The following is a 22,589-nucleotide window of genomic DNA, read 5'->3' as shown; positions in this document are numbered from 1 at the left end:
CCTGTAGATATATTATAAATATTATAATAAAACATATTTTAGAAATATTACTAAATGAACTGATAAGATGCATATCTATTAATGAAATACGGACCTTGAACACCCCTTGGAATAAATTAATCATACGGGTGCTTAAGTTTAGTAGAATTCAAGTTTAGTGTTTCATTATTAAATGTTTATAGTGTAATGAAACCATAAACTAAAAATTAAAAAATCATCATTTTTATTCATAAAAATGGCAATTTAGTAGGTGAAAATGGAACGAAGGTTTTTGTAATATCTTAACTGTTGGATACGTGCATGACATTATTTTTAAAAATTACAAGGATAGTATTTGTAATCAAGAAAATTGTTGGAAGGAGAAGCGAAATAGTTAAGAATTACCTGTAGTTAAATAACAATGTATTTTAATAATAATTAACATTTAGATAAAATTACGAAAAAGACAAAAGCAAACCTCAAAGTAAATTAAAGTTTAAAAATACTTATTTTTACATTATTAGACAACAAGAAAATTTTGTCCAAAAAAAATTTAATTAGGACTTTCGTAAAATTTTGTAAATTTTTATATTGGCTTTTGGCAAAGTAAAAAGAAAAAATAATTAAAGCAAACAAGGACAATAGTCCATATAAAATAACCAAGTTTGCAATGATTCCGCATTCTGCATTTTGGATTCTGCATCCAGCATCGAAATGGAAGAATCCATACAAAATTACAAGAATTATATTGTTACAAAATATCCACTATACGACTATTGTAAGTCAGTTATTTCATTAATAAAATATTGTCACTTGTGACTAAAAAATTGCAACCCTTCGTTAATTTCACTCTTTTAATTTCATTTAAAAATTCACTGTTCCTTTAGTTATTAATTTAATATTATTTTAATTTAATCATTATTTCTTTATAATTCTTTTTTTTTTTTTTTTTTTTTTTTTTTTTTGACTTATGGTACAATAGATAATATTATACTTGTTTCTAATACAGTAACTGTAATTATTTACGTATTATTTCGTATTGCATGAATGAAAACCATTTGTACAATTTAAAAAATATTGTATAAAATAAATATCTGTCGAAGTTTGGAATACGCGCACTCTCATTACAATGTTTGTAAATCCAGCATACTAGTAATCTCCAAAACTCTACTGTATTGGTTAACATTCCGTTTTCCCGCCTAGAACGATAGATTTAGGATTAGGATTTAGATTTCTGGGCTTTCGACATCTAAGGTCATTTAGCCCTTCAAGTTGTGAGGGATGACGTCCCTCGGCGAGCACACAATTCGGGGAAAGGGAAGGAAGAAAGGATTGGGGAAGGAAGGAAACGGCCTGGGACCTATAAGTTAGGTACCACCCTGGCATTTGCCTGGTGTGAATGGGAAAAACCTAATTCAGGGTGGCTGGCCTGAAAAATCGTTTTTACACTTTTTCGACCGAGTGCCCCCACCGGGAATCGAACTCGGGACCGCTCGCACCTAGAACGATAGCTGTAAGTATATTTTGCAACATATATATCCGTTTGCCATTAGTTAGTAAAGTGATACAAATGTTCCTCTAAAGGAAAATGGTTTGAATTCATTGAGAATATTCCATGTCTGGCTTAATAAGTCAATATTGCAGTTTAAACTGCTATTTTATGAGATATATCTTGGAATTTGTTGGAAAGGAATGGAGAACAGACTCCTGTCTGTTCATGGTCTGAACTTCAGTGCGAGCCATGAATAAAGACAGCGTGTAACCTTGTTGAATGCCATGTCTCATCACAATATAAACCTGGAGTGATGCTATATTGTTTCGACATTGGTGGTAAGATCCCCTTGTCAACATTTGGTCATAAGCACAGTAGTAATTCTTATAAAAAAGAAAATATTAACTTTCATTAGAAAGTTAATTCTTAAGCATTTTGTATATGTAATTTCGGAAATAGTATGTTCCACAGAAATAGGGTCTAGCTAATATGTTTCACTGTACTTTGGTTTCTTATTTTTACTACTTGTAACTGTTGAATGTAAATTTCCAGTTTAAATGGATCAATTGAATCGGAATGCTGGGTGACGTCAGAAATCATTGAGAGACTGACGGAAACTCTCGTTATGTCGAAGCTTGAAGTAAAGTACAACTTGAAAGGAATTATAAGTGATATCGAAGGTATGTATTTTTTTAAATAGATTTATTCTTTTAAGCCTTAGTTAATAACCCACCAATGTAGATGGTAATATTAATTTGAGAGATCGTAGAAATTATACGAATATTTGACCACTTTGTAATTGTATAAACTGGTGTCAAATCCTACCGGCACTGCTGCATTGAATGCGTTTTTTTATGCTTTACACCTCTTTCGAGCGAATATTTTGTAAATTTTAGATATAAAAAATATTCCCTGGAAAATTCCCAGAAATAGGAAAATTAAAGGTTTTTATTTGCAACAATCTTCTGTCAAGGGCAGCATTTTTGAGCTATAGGAAGTTAGAATTCTTGTGTGTAAGTAAATATTTGTGTAATATGGTAAAAGCCATAATTACTCAGCGCATGCATGTATTTATTTTTTGTGATTCTAATTCTCTAGTTTTCCACTCCAGCTCCTATTTCCAGTTTTTCCATAATTACTTATATATATATATATACAGGGGTTGGACAAAAAAATCTAAAACGTTTGCAAAAGTGTGAAATTCATATCTAGTATGGTGTGGGGCCTCCTTTTGCGTCCAAAACAGCGTGACGATCCGGCGTGAAATGGACGTATACAACTCCTGAATCGTGGTGTGTGGATTTTTGTACCATTGTTCCCCCAAAACATTCTCCAGTTCCGTAAGGGATGCTGGTGGAGGGTAATGAGACCGAACACGCCTTTCTAACTCAGACCACAATGGCTCAATGATGTTCAGACCTGGTGATTGTGGAACCCTGGGGAGGTGTGATAGCTTCTGGTCATGCTCCTCAAACCATGATTTCACCGTTTTTACAGCGTGACAGGGTGCCAAATCATCTTGGTAGATGCCATCACCATCAGGGAACAATATTTGAGCCTTGGGTAGAACCTGGTCCCCAAAATGGCCTCATACGCCTTAGCATTCATCATTCCATGCAGGGCTATGATGGGACCTGCAGAAAACCACGATATCGCTGCCCATACTGTAACAGAACCACCCCCATGCTTTACAGTTGGGAGCAGACAGTCTGTATCATAGACCTGCGACGGTGTTTTCCATACGTAAATACGACCGGTTGTTGGAAACAAGGTGAAGGAAGGTCGATTCATCGGACCACATTACCTGTTTCCACTGCTCATGAGTCCGCGCCTTGTGGTCCTTGCACCACTGGATACGCCTCTTCGCATTTACTGCTGTGACCAGGGGTTTGGCGATAGCGGCCCTGCCATGAATGTTCATTTTATGAAGTTCCCGTCCCACTGTTTTCGATGAAACCGGGTTCTGTAGGCCGGAATTGAGTTCAGACATAATTTTCATTGCAGTGGTCTTCTTTTTAGCTACTACAATCCGTTTTAATGCCCTCCGGTCCCTATCTGACAGGATTGTCTTTCGACCACTGTTGTGCTTTGCAGACGTCGTTTGCACATGAATTGTGTATGTCCTCGTGACATTGGACACAGTGCCTTTCGATACCCCCACAATGTTCGTCACTGTTGTAACTGAAGCTCCAACCAGACGGACACCAACGATCATGCCTCTTTGGGAGTCTGTCAGGTAGCCCATTTTACCGTACCACTTTCACACCACGACACTCACAGGTGAACTGGTTACTGCTGACGGAAGATGAAGGTCCACATGACACATTGAAAAAAAAAAAAAAAAAAAAAAAAAAAAAAGATCGGCAACCGCAACACGTGTTTTACAGTGGAGGGCCAAACGTACATGTCCTGTATGAAGTGGTTTTAAATTTTTTGTCTATCCCCTGTATATATCCTAGCTGAAAACACCCATTCTTCACATGGGTAAGATAAAATATCTGTGTAACCAAACTGAACAACGAAAAAAAAATATCGGTCATTTTCTATTACTTTTACATATCCCGGTAAACGCCCCCTGATATCTGTTTCGATTTTTTTTAAATGCCTCTGGCCCTCAGCCAATGGGGGCTGTATTTGGAAGTGAACGCCTATGGGAGTATCACCATTCATCTCAGCGACCGCGAAAACATTGGATTTGACACTAATATCGGTCATTTTCTACTACTTTTACATGTCCCGGTAAACGCCTCCCCCCCCCCCCCGTGGTTCAAATTTTGAAGAAAGAAAAAAAAAAGCTTCGTCTTGGTCTGATGCCTAGACCAAGGTACCCGTTTTTCGTAACTTTCTGATATCGCTGGTTTTCGTCGTGGTTAGAATTGACTGAGAGATGTATGCCACATTCCCTTTATTTGACTCTTTTTCTCTATCTAATTTATTTTCCTCTCTCTTTCTTTCGTTTTTGTCTCAGCCGCACCTCGACAAACCACGAATTCACCCATACCTATACCCTCGCCAAACCCGGGGCTGGGAAGCGGTGGTCGGGGATATAAGTACCGTAAAATAAAAATAAAAGCGTGTACTTGTAATTAAACATAGACATGCACAACAAGTTAAAGATTAATTTCACGTGCAAATGACTAAACCTAATTTAAAGTGTATTACACATGTAATGGCATTTAGCAATAATAGATATATTACATTTAAAGTAATAATAAAATGTCAGACAGACGATTCTCTACCTTATGACGTTCACGGCCGTGTTTAATTTTAATTTGAAAAGTTCGTGGTGGCTTCGTAACAATAATTAATTCGAACCAAGTTCTACTCACAGTGGTCTTCGACCGGTCAATTAATCCAATGTAATCGCCGTCCTGGCGTCGAGTCCCGGCTGGATACCAAGGCTCAGGAAAGGTTCCACAAGTGGTGATTCGGGCTCGTTCGTGCTGATCTGCTTACAGTCACACCGTGACTATTCTATAGTTCCAATCGTGGGAAATCCAAATACCACACAATCACTTAACACAGAGGTGTATAGACGACTCGCCAAGCCTACGAAACAGGCGTCACATAACGTACAATATTGCCAATCATAACACTGCCAACAAAAGATAAATATGCTCTCTTTAATTTCGAGTTTCCTTTATATATAGGAATCGTAACTTAATTTTTAATTGTTAAGATAATTTTGATGCTCGACCCGTCTGAGGAGCCCGCTTGATACACTTCTTATAAATAAAGCACTTTTCAAGCGCACGGACGTCAATAGTGCGGCGTTAAGCAACGCAGAGGCGCGAAACAGCTTAAGATGGCACACCCGACTTACGTTCAGGGGCGGCCTACAGAGCAACGATCAACACGAATCGTGCGTCAACGCGAGCAGAAACACCACTGGAGAAGAGTCCCGAAAATCAGACACAAAGAAACAGTCACCAAAAATGCTGCGATCACGTGATCAGTTCCTCTGCCGTTTAACTATATACAGCCGTAGAGTCGAAACTAGGCTTACTAACACATATACAAAAACATACCAAACTAGTGAAAGAAGCTTCGAGATTATTCCTTCATATACAAGGCTCGGTTAATAAAGTTCAAAATTAACAATGTCTTTTCCAATCTCTTCCAAATTTGATAAAATGAACTTGGGGTCAGTGACATTTCTTTCCACTCGTCTGGTCCCCAGGCCACACGCACACAAACAGATAAACAAACAGAAGTTCGGAAAGACCTTTAAAAATATTGCAGCTAAACGAATAGTATTACGAAGTAACAAAGAATCATTTCAAAGAGTAATGTTGTATGTTTTTTTTTTTCATTGCAAAAGTGTTATATGTAGTTCCATATTACATCGCTAGGTGGTGTCATGATCAATATAGCGCAATCTGGAGCTGAAAAGGCTTTCTGGATGCTAGAATTTGACAAAATAAAGAGTGCAACGGATGACCAACAAAAACGGAAGCACGAAAAAACAGCACCAACCAGGAAGGTAATCTGCAATTGGCATGTAAAGTGTTTTGTGTGCCAAGAAGAGAAGCGGCCGGCCAGGTGTAAGTGCGAATGACATTGAACGAGTGAAAGAAACTTTCACAAGGAGTCGCAAGAAAATCTAGAAGCAGAGCTCTACATGAGTTGGAATGTCAACAATGACTATGTGGCGTGTTTTGCGTAAAAAATAAATATGAAACCGTACACACACTACAGTTAGTACAAAAGTTATATCCTAAGGAAAAAAGGCCAATGATTAAAATTTTACTGTGCATTGCAGGTCAAATATGATGATTTTGTAAATTTGATATTTTTTTCGGACGAGGCGACATTTCGTACAAATGGGAAAGTAAACAGACACATAGTAATATTTGGGGAACAGAGAGCCCACATAATATTATTGAACACGAGCAAGTTTTTTCCAAAGGTTAATGTTTTTTATGCGATGTCTTACAAGAAACTTTATGGGCCTTTCTTTTTTGAAGAACTGTAACTGGAGACTCCTTCGTTCAAATGTTGCGGAACTGGTTAATGCCATTGTTGCACACTAAATCAGAGACCTTTGTCTTTCAATTAGATGGACGTTCCCCATTTTCACTGTGATGTGATGGCATATCTGAACGCAGAGCCAACTGGTCGTGGTGGAGCAGCCAATGAATGTGTGCTAACATGGCCTCCTAGGTCCCTGGATATTATCCCTTGTAATTTTTTATGGGATTATGTATAGGGCCTTGTATATCTCCCTGGGGAACTCAAAAGGAAAATTGAACAAGTAACAGCCACAGACTCGGAAGACATGTTGGGCCGTGTATGGCAAGAGTTCAATTGTCGCGTCGGGTTACACATTGTTCCCACATAGAGTGTTTGTAAAGTAGGTGCTATTGAAAAAAAAAAAAAAGTTTGTCTTTAAAATGGTATACTTAATAATGCCACTTATTTGGCTACATTAATATCTTTTAAAGTGTCCCCGGAGTTTTGTTACATACTATATATATATATATATATACGGGTTATTTTTTTAAGTGAGGTCCGATTGTCAATTAGAAGAAAAACTAGTAAAGATATTGCCATACTTTTTTTGTTATTTCCTCTGTATACATTAAACTATTTTTCTACATAGTTACCAAGTTACCATGTTTGCTTAAACATTCCTTTCATAGCGTTCGACAAGTTTTTGTATGCTCACATCGTAGGAATTACTGGTTTGTGACCGAAGCCAATCTTTAACCGTTGTTTTTACTTATTCATCGGTGTCAAACCGCTAACCAGCGAGAAGCTGCTTCAGGTAAGAGAACAGATGATAATCATTCGGCGCAAGATCCATGCTTGATGGTGGGTGTTCCAGTAGCTACCATTCAAAAGATCTAATTAACTCATGAGTTTGAGCATCAGAATAAGGGCGCGCATTGTTATGCAGCAACAAAACACCAGATGTCATTAGGCCATGACGTTTATTCTGTGTAGCACGCTGAAGTTTTTTTTTTTCTTTCTTTCTTTTCAAGATTGCGCAGTACGCAACTGAGTTGATCGTTGTTCCTCGTGGTATAAACTCAACTAACAGGACACATGGTGATTCCATAATCTTGCTTGTAGACATTGTTTGGCTTTCGCTTTGACTGGGGATGTCGTGTGTCGCCATTCTATTGATTGCCGCTTCGATGGTGGGTCATGTGGAAAACCCATGTTTCATCCTCTGTGACAGTGTGATCCCACGGCTGATCTCCGTTCTCATTGTAACATTTCAGAAAGGCCAAAGCATAAGCCAGTGTCACTTTTTTTGTGTTCCTCAGTAAGCAGTCTGGGGCCCCATCACGCCACAGTTTTCGGTACTTCAAACTTTCAGAAACGATTGTATATAGCACCGACTGTGTGTGTGTGTAGAAATTCCAATGACAACGTGGAAATGGTGCAGCGTCGGTTCTCGTGGATTTTTGCGTTAACTGCACGCATTAACTCGTCTATAATTACCTGATCGCGGTTCATCATGAACATTAACCCACCTGTACTGACATATTCCTTACAGCCCAAGCCGTTTGGGTGGATTTTCTCGGGGCTCTCCCGTTCCTCCCACTTTATTCGTTCCACCGTTGCTTTCATTTCTCATCATCACCGTCTCCTTCAGCCTAGCCGGCATAACCGTGGGACGTAAACTGAAAGATTTCCCTTCCTTGCAGTCCAAAATCGAATCACAGACCTTATTTCACTCTTGGCGGGATGCTTAATTTGACGAAACATTTCAGCTGCCCACACTGAACCATACATATCAATGCTACGATTGCAACTGATGTCGCCTCATGCCAAACTCATGCTAGGAGACAGCGCGCGTGCGCTTTTCAACAGAAACAACAAACGAAGTCAATAGCTGCAGTGAAAACAAGGGTTGAAGATTGGCTTTAGTCGCAGGTTGGTGATTTTTACGAATAGGCATACAACAACTTGTCGAACACTATGATACATGTTTAAATAAACAACATAATAAGTATGTAGAAAAATAACTTAATGTGTACAGAGGAAATAAGCACAAATGTATGGCATTGTCTTGACTAGTTTTGTTTCTATTAATCAAAGATCATCCGAGAATTGGTTAACAGAAAGGTAGTTGTGTTCCATCATGACAATGCGCGGCTACACACATCTTTAATGACTCGGAACAAATTGACGGAACTTGGTTGGGAAGTTTTGATGCATCCACTCTATAGCCCGGACCTTGCACCGTCTGACTACCATTTGTTTCGGTCTCTGCAAAACGCTCTTGCTGGTTAAAAAATTGGCCGACCGAAGGGCCGCTGAAAATCATTTGGCCAAATTTATCGACGACATACCACAGAAGTTCTGCACTGATGGAATTATGAAGCTACTCGAAAAATGGCTAAAGGTCATAGATAATAATGGTCAATATGTACTTGATTAAAATTTATTTTCAATAAAGAAATTTTTTGTTCAAAAAATGTACCAAAAAACTGAGGAGACTTCTTATATGACCTTAGGTATATAATATAACTGGCTATCCCTACTGTACTGGTATATTGGCCCTGCCAATAGCTTTAGATTAATGAAGTAGAATGTGTCTTCGAGCAGAACCCTTAGTCATGATATCCAATAAAGGAACAGCAGAGTTTTCATATCTCAGTATTTATTATTATTTCTTTATGTAATAATTCCACATCACATTGTAAGTAAATTAAGGCATGGAAGGACGCAGCTTTTATATCAGATTCTTTGTAAGTGGACTTAAGTAAAAATGATGATACATATTGTTTACTATAAAATATTCCTGTATTAAAGGAAGTTCCCTTATTTGCTTTTTATGTTTCTAGGATTGCCAGAGTACGTCAGTCAGGAATTCCATTTTGGGTTTCCTCCTAATTGGAAGGAGATTGTAAGAAAATGGCAAATGGAGTTTGATGATAGAGATGTTTCACAACTTTCAAATACTAAAATTGATGATTGTGGTATGTATCAAATAGAATATGAGTAGTAGAAATTCAAATTTGTAATTGTATGGTGGGTTACTCGTGATTAAACATTGAACTTAGCCTTATAATACGTATCGACTTTAAAATATGGAAAATTTAGATAATAACTTCTACCATCATCGGTGGAGTTGGATTTTCGATTGTTTTGCAAATACCACCGATCAAGGAAGAAGTTACTATGAACAATTCTGATAATTAAAAGATAAAGTAATTTTTTGTTAATATGATTACATACTTGCCTAAGTATAATTATCAGCAGTCCAGAACTAAGTCTTATATTAATCTTTGGTATTTATTTTCTAAATTGTTAACCTTTTCTGACCTGAATTTTGTTTTGGAAATTAAATTTTTTACTTCAATAGATTATATGTTGAACTTGCGAAACCTTACACAGCTCCCATCCGTTGGCAAAAGCTAGAACTACGACGCACGAGACAACTTGGAATCATTCCGCACGATATATGCGCTGTGTAAGCCAAAAAAAGTTTGTATTTAGGGGTTCCTAGATCGAACCCAGGACAAATGAGTTTGTAGTGGACAACAAAGTGTCCGTGTTTTTTTGAGGTTCTTCCATTTCCTTCCACATTCTCGTTCCGCCAATTCTTTCGTTATCATCTGTCTCATTTAACTTTCACTAATCATCTGTCTCATTTAACTTTCACTAATCATCTGTCTCATTTAACTTTCACTAATCATCTGTCTCATTTAACTTTCACTAATCATCTGTCTCATTTAACTTTCACTAATCATCTGTCTCATTTAACTTTCACTAATCATCTGTCTCATTTAGCTTTTACTAATCATCTGTCTCATTTAACTTTCACTAATCATCTGTCTCATTTAGCTTTGACTAATCATCCGTCTCATTTAGCTTTGACTAATCATCTGTCTCATTTAGCTTTGACTAATCATCTGCCTCATTTAACTTTCACTAATCATCTGTCTCATTTAGCTTTGACTAATCATCCGTCTCATTTAGCTTTGACTAATCATCTGTCTCATTTAGCTTTTACTAATCATCTGTCTCATTTAACTTTCACTAATCATCTGTCTCATTTAACTTTCACTAATCATCTGTCTCATTTAACTTTCATCAATCATCTGTCTCATTTAGCTTTCATCAATCATCTGTCTCATTTAGCTTTCACTAATCATCTGTCTCATTTAGTTTTCACTAATCATCTGTCTCATTTAGCTTTCATCAATCATCTGTCTCATTTAACTTTCACTAATCATCTGTCTCATTTAGCTTTCATCAATCATGTCTCATTTAGCTTTGACTAATCATCTGACTCGCTTAGTTTTCACTAATCATCTGTCTCATTTAGCTTTCACTAATCATCTGTCTCATTTAACTTTCACTAATCATCTGTCTCATTTAACTTTCACTAATCATCTGTCTCATTTAGCTTTCACTAATCATATCTGTCTTATTTAGCCTACGGGACATAACTATGGAATGTAAAACTAGAAACTTCATTTCATTAATTTTTCTGGAGAAAGAAGAAAATTTTTCAACATTCTTTCGTATTATCGATTATGAACAATGTTATGAATGGCGAAATGAATTCAACATTGATTTTGATCAGCTATTTTCGTAGCATAAAACAACCTGAACACTGGGGTAGAGAAATTTGATTTTTTTTTAACATTAAAATATTGATAGCACATGAACTAACCATAGTTATCGGATATTGATGATTTTTATGCGTTGAGGTAGAGAAAGTTCAATCGATTTTTTTTATCATTAAAATATTGATTGAGCTTTTCTGTTTCAAGTGTGCCTGACGCTGTTGTCAATGTTTGTTTTCTCGTACTTCCCTTGAAGAAGGAGGAACAAGTTGTTTTGGCCGAGATCTTTCAATATTTGGATATGGACAAGGTTGCCAGATTGACTGACTTTCCTGTGCACCAAGACCAAACGACTGAGTGACATATTGGCAAGACAGCTGAAGTCACTCACTTCTTTCCCCGAAGAAAGGGAAGGTTTCTTCCGTAAGAGGGTTGTCGAGAGTGGGGCCGAAGTAAGTTTCACATATTTTCCGAGGGCACACTTGAAATAGAAACGCTCTAGCAGCTAAACTAACCATATATTGATGATTTTTATGCGTTTGCTTTTCATTTTCAGCTGAGATGTTGGAGGCTGTTACATGTAAGAGAAAAAGCATCCGGGTGGATGATCTTGTTGAGAAGGGTCTGTTATCTGTCAGCTCACGAGGAAGAATTCGTGTTCCTCCTTTAAAATCCTGGTTAGGTAGGTATCTTTCAATTTCTGCTAAAAGCAAATTTAGTGGCTGAGCAGTCTGTAAGTAGTCTGACAGTGTGCCAAAGATGTTATATAGGATTAAGTTTCTAACTTATTGGAACGGGTGGTAGGTCAAGCCAATACTTACTGATGTCGAAGGCTGTACGAGATGATGTGTAACATTTTCACAAGAATTGAATAGCCCTATTCAACAGAGAAACTCATACATCGTACACTAGCATCACAGGAACACAAAAACCGTTATACCAACAACCAAAATATTTACTAAAGAAAGGGAGAAAAATCTATTTTCTTATCATTTTATTGGAAAACTTGACCATTTATATTCTATCCAGTCTTAGTAAGTTTCACCTGTGCGATCAAGGGTTGTAAAAATTTTCATTTTAGTTTAAGAGCTTATGTGTTGTCAATAACGGGTCAGACGGACCGGGTGAAAAAGTTCCTGGTCAATACTCCGTTCTTTAAAATACTACTAACCAAAAAGAAAAAAAATGTGTGTAGATATATATATATTATTACAACACTTAGAAAAATGGGCATATAAAATAAATTACTTACAAACAAAACAACACAATACTAAAGTATACACTATAAGTATGATTACGAAACCTGCTTTTAGATACATATTAAATACTCAAATAAATTAAAATAATAATAATAATAATAATTAAAACCTCAAACGCCCAGCAAAGCTTATTTTTACCTACGGTTTCGAGATACAACTCGCCCCGTCGTCAGTGTAACCAGTTACGGCTCACTGTTAAACGAAATTAATATGGAAGAAATTTTCATTATGATAAATCCTTAAAATTAAATGTAAGAGAGCTAAATCTTTGTAAGAATTTTTCACTCTTTCAATTTTGTGAAGGAATATTATCGAGATGTAATACTCTTATATTTCGTTATCTTGTTAAGAATTTGCCGTAAATAATTGATAAACTAAAGACAAGTCGCATGATCTTTGTAATTGGAAAATTGTCAATAGTTCTTTAATAATAATAATAATAATAACGATAATCGGGAGCAATACACGCCGGCAATTTTCCGTCACAGAATTGGAAAACTACAAACCATCAGATCCTTTTCATTTTCAGAATTAATCACACTGAGAAGTTCTCTAACATGAAATTCGTTTCGCATCGAGACTTTACCAGTTACCCAGAGGAAGGGGCGAGATGTGGCCAGAAGCGATATGATAAGACAAGGTTTTAATAGATCTTTGAGATAGATCAGTATTTATTTATTTATTTATTCATTTGTGTACACTATGATCATTTTCCTAAACACTTTATTAGACATAAAGGGGAAGAAGTAGGAAGAAAAGAAGGACAAGAATTTTAGAAAGAAAAAAAAAAGGATAAACAAATTGCGATCTTGGCCAATAATTAGTTTTTGGATCAGGGGCCACAAAATTTTTGAACGGCCTCTTAAATCGAGTTTTCGAATTTTCTACGGAATAAGCACATCATACTGAGTTAACTGAAAGTTTGGACTTTGCTACACTGTATGTAGTTCTCCAGGCCTACAAAAAATGTTTTGTTGATATATATTGAATCTTTTAGACCAATTTGATCAGGGGCCACAAAATCTTTGAATAACCCCTAAATCGAGTTTTCTTATTTTCTACGGAATAAGCACATCATCCTGAGTTAAGTGATAGTTTGGGTTTGGCTACAGTATATGTAGTTCTCCAGATATAAGGTCTACAAGAAAATTTTGATTGAAATATAATGGGTCTTTTGATCCAAAAAGTTAAAGACCAAATGAATAACTGTGAACTGTCCAGGTTGGTCTCATACTGGAATGCAGTTACCAATAAAATATTTCATCTAATATTTGTAGTCTCAAAGTATAAGGAAGTGTTTTAACAAAAGAGACACTGACCAAAGCTTAAAACTTTACTTTATTTTAAATTATAATTTGTAACTGTTTCGGATATCTAGCATATCCTTCTTCAGACACGATCGAAATTAATGAAAATACAGACATATATATAAATGTTGTTATGACAGACGGTTAAAGAATTTAAACTCTGTCATAACAACATTTATATATATGTCTGTATTTTCATTAATTTCGATCGTGTCTGAAGAAGGATATGCTAGATATCTGAAACAGTTACAAATTATAATTTAAAATAAAGTAAAGTTTTAAGCTTTGGTCAGTGTCTCTTTTGTTAAAACAATTAATCCAAAGCCATGAATAGTCTTAATAAGGAAGTGGTTAAAAGTATGACATTCAGATGTAAAGCAAAATGCCGTCTCCAAGGGGAATCACTAAATGAAAAACGTCTGTAGATGCTAGACGAAATATTAGAAGATAAAACCGTTCTGTCAGAACATTGGTTCCCAACCATGTTTATCTGACGCTGTCTTATTGAACTCAGCATACTTCACACCCTCTCCTTTCTCTCCTTGGTCTGACTCCTTTTCCTTTTGCGATTTTAGATGCAGCGGTGAATTCTCAAATCTTCAATAATAATAATAATAACAGTAATTCTCACCAATTTATTCCTAGCAAAACTTCTGCATATCATTGTGGTGCAGTATTATTTTTTTTATTTTTATTTATTTTTGCCAGTTGTGTTCTTAATGAAACTACATTTCTTATTCAATAGTTGTTGTGTTTGTACGGTGTTTAAGTTGACATTTTTTTCGTACAACATTCGTAAATTTGTAATTACGAGTGTAGTTTAATTCTATCAGCACCCCCTCCTTTTCCTCCGCCCCACCAGGTTGGGAAACAGTGCGTTAGAGGGTAGTAAGAGCTCTGAAGCACATTACTATCAGCGGAAGTTAATTTGGTTCTCTAAGTATTTTTCTTATATTTTAAATATTTCAGCCAGGTAGGATTTTGACTCCAGAGCTGTTGTGTAGTTACATGATTAACACAACTGATCCCAGATTACATTCCGCCGATCGCAAATTTTATTTTATTTTATTTTATTTATTTATTTATTTATTTTTTTGACCTAACATCGTGAGGCAGTTGGGCAGCTACTTGATTTAAGAGTTATCGAATTCTGATCTAGGAAGCCTGAAATATTGATGTTTACATACGATGCTCTAACCAAGTGTCATACGGCTGGCCGTTAGCTGTCTAATGCGCCATTGTTCTTCATGGGCTCCATTCCAGGTTCTTTTAGATTTGTTTAGTTTAGTTTACAAGGGCTGTTCAGAAAGTCTCGAGCGATTTGGCCTGTCGCGGTAGTGGGCGGGGCTAGAGTCGCCATTTTGGTGTCAGAACGTTGCCACACTCAGTACGTATCCAACTGTGGTAGCGTGAGGACTGTGACACTCTTACTGTGTTTTCTGTGACGTGTTTAAATGTGCGCTGCAATAGAAAATCCCGCCTCTTGCGAGGTGCGTTCTGGGATTAGATTTTTGTTGGCAATAAACCCAAGCCAATTGAAATTCGTCGCCAACTGTATGAAGTGTACGGACATGGCCCAGTAAAGGCACGTCCACACACGGCCAAGCGTACCCAAGAGCTCTTGGATGGTTTTGGATGGGAGGTGTTCGATCACCCACCATATAGCCCGGATTTGGCGCAGACCACTATCAACTCCTCCCAGCGATGAATACATGGCTCGCTATACAATGGTTTGATATTGACGCCGAACTGCATGCCGGTATAAACCAGTGGTTGAAATCACAGGTGGCAGATTTCTACCGCGATGGTATTGAAAAACATGAGCCACGGTATAAGTGCCTTAATTTGCATGGCAATTATGTGGAAAAATAGCTTAAGAGTGTACCTTTCACATTTATATAATACAGTTTGGTTTGTTCATTCTTATACTTAAATCACGTCTGTTAAGTTCTGGATAACCCTTGTATTGTGTTGTCTTTATTCATTAATTTATTGTGCAGTTCTCAAAGCGGATTATAGGAGCCAATGATTCAGTGATAGAGCACTCAGCTGGGGTGTGGGGGTTCTTGGTTCGATCCCACCTCTTGCCAGGTGGACCTTGTGGTGGACAGACATTGTGTTGGGTTTTCTTAGGATTCTTCCGTTTCTTCCACTTTAATCGTTCCACTATTGCGTTCATTACCACTACCGTCTCCCTTCGTCTCGAAGCATAATCGTAAGGTTAACTTAAAGTTTATTATTATTATCTCACAAGAGACTTCAATATGTCATATCTCAATTTCATGTAATTGTAATATGTTTGTGCAAGTACAACAGTTCTCTTTTAAGAATATCGTTTCCACTAAAATTATTTAAAAATATTTATTACAGGTGAGAAGCTAAAGATTCAAGAAGGGAAAGTGGTATATTCTGCTGCAAAATTAATAGACCCAATGATTACTAGCCATAGTCTTACTTCACGTAAACCAACACTGGTTCAGCTGATGGTAAGTATATTTCTTGTTTATTTATTGTGTAAATATCGAGTCAATGATGTTAAGTGTATTCGAAAAATGTTTTTGAATATTTGGCAGTGAAAGCTCATAATCAAAGTGTTAGCAGGTGTATGGATTATCGAAAAATATAATCAGCGGCGGTGAAAGCTCATAATCAAGAAGTGTTAGCAGGTGTACAACTTTTGTATTTTTCTAATGTTGAGGTCGGATCCACGATTGAATACGGAGTCTTTTTGAAATTAGCACTGCAACTAGGAAAACCAAGTCGTTTTGTTTCTTGACTAGAGCTGAGGTTATACACTTATTGGACTCGTGGTGAAATAGTAAGTACGTGTTGCTACGAATATACTTTTTTTTTCCCCATATTTGTCAATGCATGAATTTATACGATGGGTTGTGTAAGATACAATGGTAACTTCAGTACTTGGAAACAAATGTAAAGGCTGAATTACAAAACAAGAATATTTAAGGTAATTAGAATTGAGTTTTGAAATATGCAAAGTCTTTTACTGTTTTTGTAAGTCATTTTGAAGAAGAATATTGAACTAAAACTATAATAACGAACAAAAATTTAATAAATTATTTTAACGTAGTCTGTGACAAAATCAATAAGTATAGTTTTTGAGTAAAATTACCGTTTTGTAATAGATAGTATTACCTCTTAGTGAGATTGAGCTCCCTCGTGGCTAAGCGGTTAGCATACACGTTTGACATGGGTTCGATTCCCGGCGGGAGCTCATGTGGTTCGGATTCCACGTTAATCAGTTGGTCCACGTCTCATATAGCCTCGCTGCTGAAAGAAACGCTAAACTTTAAAATCAGGTCAACTCAACTCTTCGTGAGATTTGTGAAAAACGTTTACTATTTGCACAACCACTCTCATGAATTCTAATTATCATTCTACTCACAGATTTGTGTAATTTCTAAATTTTTATAGTTGCAAGCTTTCGACTCTCCCCTGGAGTCTTGGTGACGGAGGTTAAAAACATGAAGAAAAAGAATAGAAACATCAAGGAATAAAAAAAGGAACCGACTTACTGTACAAAAAACACGTTGTCCAGTGTCACCGAACTCCAAATGAAATGAAGCGAACTAAAGTAATGCGGAGCGCGCCCTTCCAGTTCCTTGTTGGAAGGTTGCCAACTCATGTTATTATTTTTATTGCCTTGCCAATGTTGTGAAAATTTTGTGATTACCGCCTCCCACTCAATTTAAGAGTTATTACACGGATCCCAATGAAAAATCGGGTATTTACAAAATAAAATGCAGTTGCCAAGAGAGTTATATAGGTAAAACAAAAAGAAATTTAAAAGTCCGAGTAAAGGAACACATTAGATATTCAAAAGCGAAAAATCCGGTGACAAGTTTATTGAAATATTTAAGAGAAGGGTAACACGGGGTAGAAGATTCAAAAGTTCTATTTGGAGCTAGAAATGAAGTAGAGAGACTGGTTTTTGAAAGTTTATTTATTCATTTCAAACAACCAAAATTAAATCTAGATAAGGAATGTTTGAGTGACGAATGGGAGGTGGTAATTACAAATATTTCACAACATTGGCATGGCAATAAAAATAACAATATGCGTTGGCAATCTTCCAACAAGAAGCAGGAAAGGCACGCAAAGTGACTCTGCCATAGTTTAGTTCTCTTCACCTCATTTGGAGATCTCTGACGCACTGGACAGTGTGTTTTTGTATAACACAGTTCTTCCCTTTATAAGTCCGTTCGTTCTTATTCCTTGATGTTTCTATTCTTTTTCTTCCTGTTTTTAACCTCCGTGAGCAAGACTTTAGGGGAGAGACGAAAGCTTGGAACTATAAAAATTGAGGAATTACAGAAAATCTGTAAGTAGAATAATGTTTACTATTTGTTTGAAATTTCATTAAAACTCAATCTGAAATCTCGCAAATTTGTAATTCGTTTTGTAATTTGTGTACCGAGTAAATACATAATCTCAAGATCAGGCATGTAGTCAGTACTCTCGCTGCTCACATCACATCTCCTGAGATTCAACCAAGGATGCTATTAGTCATAACATATTATTAGTTCTGTAATTTTCTACAGTTTAAGAAAATTATATGGTTGAAATTTAAAATTCATATTTTTATGACCTTACAGTTACCTTCGTGTTTGATTCGATAAAATTTGTGTGCTAATTACAAACTCTTCTCGTAGAATCATTATAAGATCCTCAAAAATTTTACAGTGATGGTATGTATGATCGAATCTGATTATTCCCATCTCTTCTGTTTTGGAATTCTTCATAGCGTTCAACTTCAGTATCTTTCATTAGTTCATTTAACCTCAGAAAGCATGAAACACAATTTTTTTTTTTATATTTCTAATTTAACACATGGCTCTTTTTTCCTATGTATTTTCAGGAGAAAGAAACTCAAAACAGAGTGAGAGATCAAAGCATTCTTTCTGTGACTATGGATTCTGCAGGAAAGGTATATTTTGTCCAGTGCTCTTATGTGCATGTTGTTGTTTTAGTATGGACACAAGTGTCACTATCTTTTATGTACAATCCACTCAAAAGGTGCATATATGCTCACTTCATTTCTCTTGTTAATTTTTTTCGGAATTAGCATATAGCCTTTTTATTGTCGTAAAGATATGAGGTATAAGAAGAAAAGAGTAGATCTTAATCGCTTTATTGCCTGGTATGGTCAGTACCCTCGAAGTAGTTCCCTTCAGCATTCACATGCTTCTGAATTTGCTTACTCCACTATTGATAACAATACTGGAAGTCATTTTCGGGAGCGGATTAAGGGCGGAGCCAATGGAGCCCAGGCTCAGGGGGCCCCCAAAAATCCCTCTCTTTAATATTATAATATAGCAATCAACTTATTATATTATAGGCTTCAGATCCATGCTGATTTTTTTCCCCCGCTCGCTACACTCACCGTATCGCTTCAGTCTTCTTCCACTAGCGTCTTCACGGTACTCATTTTGTGAGGCCTATATTACAAACCAAATTATTAGCTTGTAGTGACAATTTTCCTATTCAAATCAATTTGGGCTCTGAGATACTAAAAAGTCATTTCCTAACAACATGTCTTGGGAAAAATTACTTAACACGCGAAAAGCGTGATGAAATTTTCTCCCATTAATTTTGAAACGTACAATTGCTATCTTGTTTATCAAAAGATAATTCTGAAGAATTCCTTTTATTCATGTGTTGATATTCAATATCCTAGCCTTAGGTGAAATTAAATCCTCTCTAATCATTGATATCTGCGAAGCAGAATCTAATACAGCATCAGCATTCTTATCTGTAATCAATAATGGCATTAAGATCACATTTAATGGCATGGAGCATATTAAAATATTACAACATAGTTCTCGGTGTTTCGATAAGCCTATGAGGCTGTGGAAAACAGCAAAGGAAATTTATGCGCTGGAATTATTCGTAACATAGGACCCCCTTGAAATAGTCGGCTCCAGGGCCCCAAAAGCCTTAATCCGCCCCTGGTCATTTTATGTGAGTTCACATAGGAGATATGCCGTTCCCAACTTGATTTTTTCAACTGGGGCAAAACGTTTCCATTTAGGACAAAGTTTAGTCTTGGAAAAAGAGTGTCACATGGTGCCGAATTCGGCGAATATGGAGATGTTCCATGATAGTATTGTTTTTACGCACAAATAATTATCTGACAGGCAGAACCCATGTTGTAGTGCAGAATCTATAAATTTTTCCATAATTGAGGTCTTTCTTATTTTTTTATTTATTTATTTTTTTATTTTATTTTATTATTATATTATTATTATTATTATTATTATTATTATTATTATTATTATTTTTGCATAATCTGATCGAAATCTCAATAAAGTTATGCTAATTGGCTGTCACCTCAATAAGAACCTACTCAAACATACACTTGTATGAATGTAAGAGAACATAAACAGCATTGCCTTAAATTTTGAGCGTGACATGCATGTTTTTTTCGTCTGGGGAACCAATGCATTTTTACTAAATGTATAGCTGCTTGGTCCCCCGGTTATAGGTAGGAATCTCTGTTTCGTTGAAGATGATTACAGATTCCCAACATGTTTGAGAGTTTTCTCGTGATCATATGATTAGCGTGCGCGTCTTTTGCGCGGGAGATCCGGGGTCAATTCCCGGCGGGGTATTGTATGGTTCAAATTCTACGTTAATCTGTAGGTTCACGTAGGAATTCCAGTATTGCCTCACTGCTGAAAGTGACGCTAAACTCAAATCAAAAAACACTCGCTGCTGGTCTAGTGGCTAGCTCTTGCGGCTTTCGTGCACACGGCGCCAGGTTCAATTCCCGGTGGGAGATCACAAAAATTTAATTTTAGAATCATTTTCTTTAATTAATCATCCGTCTCCTTGAGCCTAATGCGTATAACGCGGACGATTAAAAAAAAGTTATAATATGTCCGCACAGAATTCTTGAATCACTCATTTTGATCAGGCAAGAGATTTTTCGGCACAACCTTAGTACAGACTTTTCCTCATTTTAATTCTTCAGTGGTAACCACGAACAGATTCCCTGTTCAGGTTCAGTAGTTCAACCACTGCACGTACACTTAATCTTCGCTAACTTCTGATTACTTCGCGTACTCTATTAATGTTTGTGTCAGTAGCTAAAAACTGCAGCCTGCCTGAACAATCATTATGTTCAACGCTTCTTTTCTCCTCCGAGAAACGTTTATGTCATTGAAAGACCTGTACTCTGGACATACAAGGATCACCGTATGCCTTGATCAGCATTCGAAATATTTCAGTTTGCAGCTTTTGTAGTTTGGCAAGAAACTCAGTGTTATTCTTTTATTCCGCTTTCAAACTAGTCATTTTCCAACACAGCACTGTTCCAAGTATACCCGGAATGACGTCTCACCCGGAACTGCTAAGGTCGGGGCAGTTCAAACTACATGCAAACGGGGGGAAGAGATGGTACACTTTAACACAACACTAACCAATTTACTGCAACTGTTTCCATTTATGACGTATAAATTCAACTCTTTCTTCTTATCACAGCTCGTATTTCTATTGTCTTTAACATACAGTAAATTATCGAAAATCGATTTATCCATTCTGAAGATGTTAACACAAAATTTTCTCGGAAACTGCATGGATGAGTGCTTTTGAGTCGATTGTAAACAAGAATAAACTTGAGATAATTGAGCTGTGAGCTTTGAAATAATTGAGCTGTGATCTGTTTTTATGATTATTGATTAGTTTAGTGCTTTTTGCGAAACTTGTCGTAAGAATAATATCTGCTTATTCATATATTTTTTTACACTATTCTAGCTGAACATTTGCTTTGTACACAGCGCATCATTCACATATGAGCATGAAACTCCTTGTCATTCCTCACAACATCTGTACATGTCCCTTTACAGACATAAGTGAAGGACGCCTTGATAAAAATCGGCAAGGGATATCATAAAGGGGAGATTTTTCGATTACTTTTTTCAATATCTCGCACTGTTTGCAAGATTAAGCCTACTTCCCAGTTGGAGATTCTAATTCATAAATGATCAGTGTTTTCCTTCTTCTTGCATGCAGTATGTAATAAGCAAATACATTACATGCACAATTAATTATAATGTTAGTGATATATCGTGTTCTCTGGGCAAAACACTCCAAACAATAAAGATTCATAAATATAATTATGTGGGCGAATGGGAGGATGATCCAAATTAACAAAAAAATGGCTACTTACTAATGAATCCTCTCTTGGAATCCTTCCAAGAGAGGATTCATTGATAAGTAGCCAATTTTTTGTTAATAAAGATTCATCTTAGACTGGAGAAATGATTATCCGTTTTTCACTATCATTTGGCTATGAAACAAACGCCTGAGATATATACAACCCCTATATACAAATATGCGATGTTGGAATGCATAACTCCTAGGATATGATGCTTTATTTTTAAAAAATTTCAACACTTCCAATGTGCCCCTAAAAAATATAATAAAGAAGAAACAGCCATGTTTTTCTTAATCAATTAGAACTAAACAATCTACACAAAATTTGGAATCGATCAGTAAAAATGGCACGAATTTGCGTTCATTCACCAAAATGAAAATTAATTCTTACGGCCGACGTTTATGTCGGCTATGCTAAAGAAGACGGTGATGATGACAAATGAATGCAATGATGGAATGAATAAAGTGGTATGAAACGGGAAGACCCCAAGAAAACCTATGAACACGGTATTTGTTCACCACACAGCCCACTTGGCGCGAGCTGGGATCGAACCAGGGATTCCACGCACCAGAGATGAACGCTCTGCTATTGAGCCACCGCGTCCTCTATGTTCATACAGCAGTCCTGGCCTAAATGCACGTGGATGCTTTTTACAGTTAGATGTGTTGGTATAATGTCCCTGATTGAAGTCATTAAGGAAATTTACGTGTAATTGTGTTCTCCGTAGTGTACTTCTGTATGATCTTGGTTAAGAGCATACTACCTTTGATTGATGGGGGCATCCCAGCCTGTTTTCTGAACGTGTACAGATGATCGTAATCCATTCATTGGTTATGTTACAGAGAA

General features: G+C 36.5%; 1 protein-coding gene across 1 annotated transcript in view; it reads left to right on the top strand.

Moving 5' to 3' along the window:
- Window positions 1-22,589, top strand: part of LOC145663963 (uncharacterized) — a gene marked incomplete at its 5' end in the record, with an annotated part of 98,504 nt that overhangs the window by 8,042 nt on the left and 67,873 nt on the right. The window contains 5 exon segments of the mRNA XM_081730196.1: window positions 2,024-2,151; window positions 9,271-9,405; window positions 11,558-11,683; window positions 15,938-16,053; window positions 18,444-18,512. Coding sequence (XP_081586322.1) covers window positions 2,024-2,151; window positions 9,271-9,405; window positions 11,558-11,683; window positions 15,938-16,053; window positions 18,444-18,512 — 574 coding nt within the window.

This window comes from Thermobia domestica, chromosome 11 (assembly GCF_964235325.1).
Source record: "Thermobia domestica chromosome 11, izTheDome1.hap1.1, whole genome shotgun sequence".
Taxonomy (NCBI): Eukaryota; Metazoa; Arthropoda; class Insecta; order Zygentoma; family Lepismatidae; genus Thermobia; species Thermobia domestica.
The sequence above is the reverse complement of the archived record's forward strand: the minus strand, read 5'-3'. Positions and strand labels throughout refer to the sequence as shown.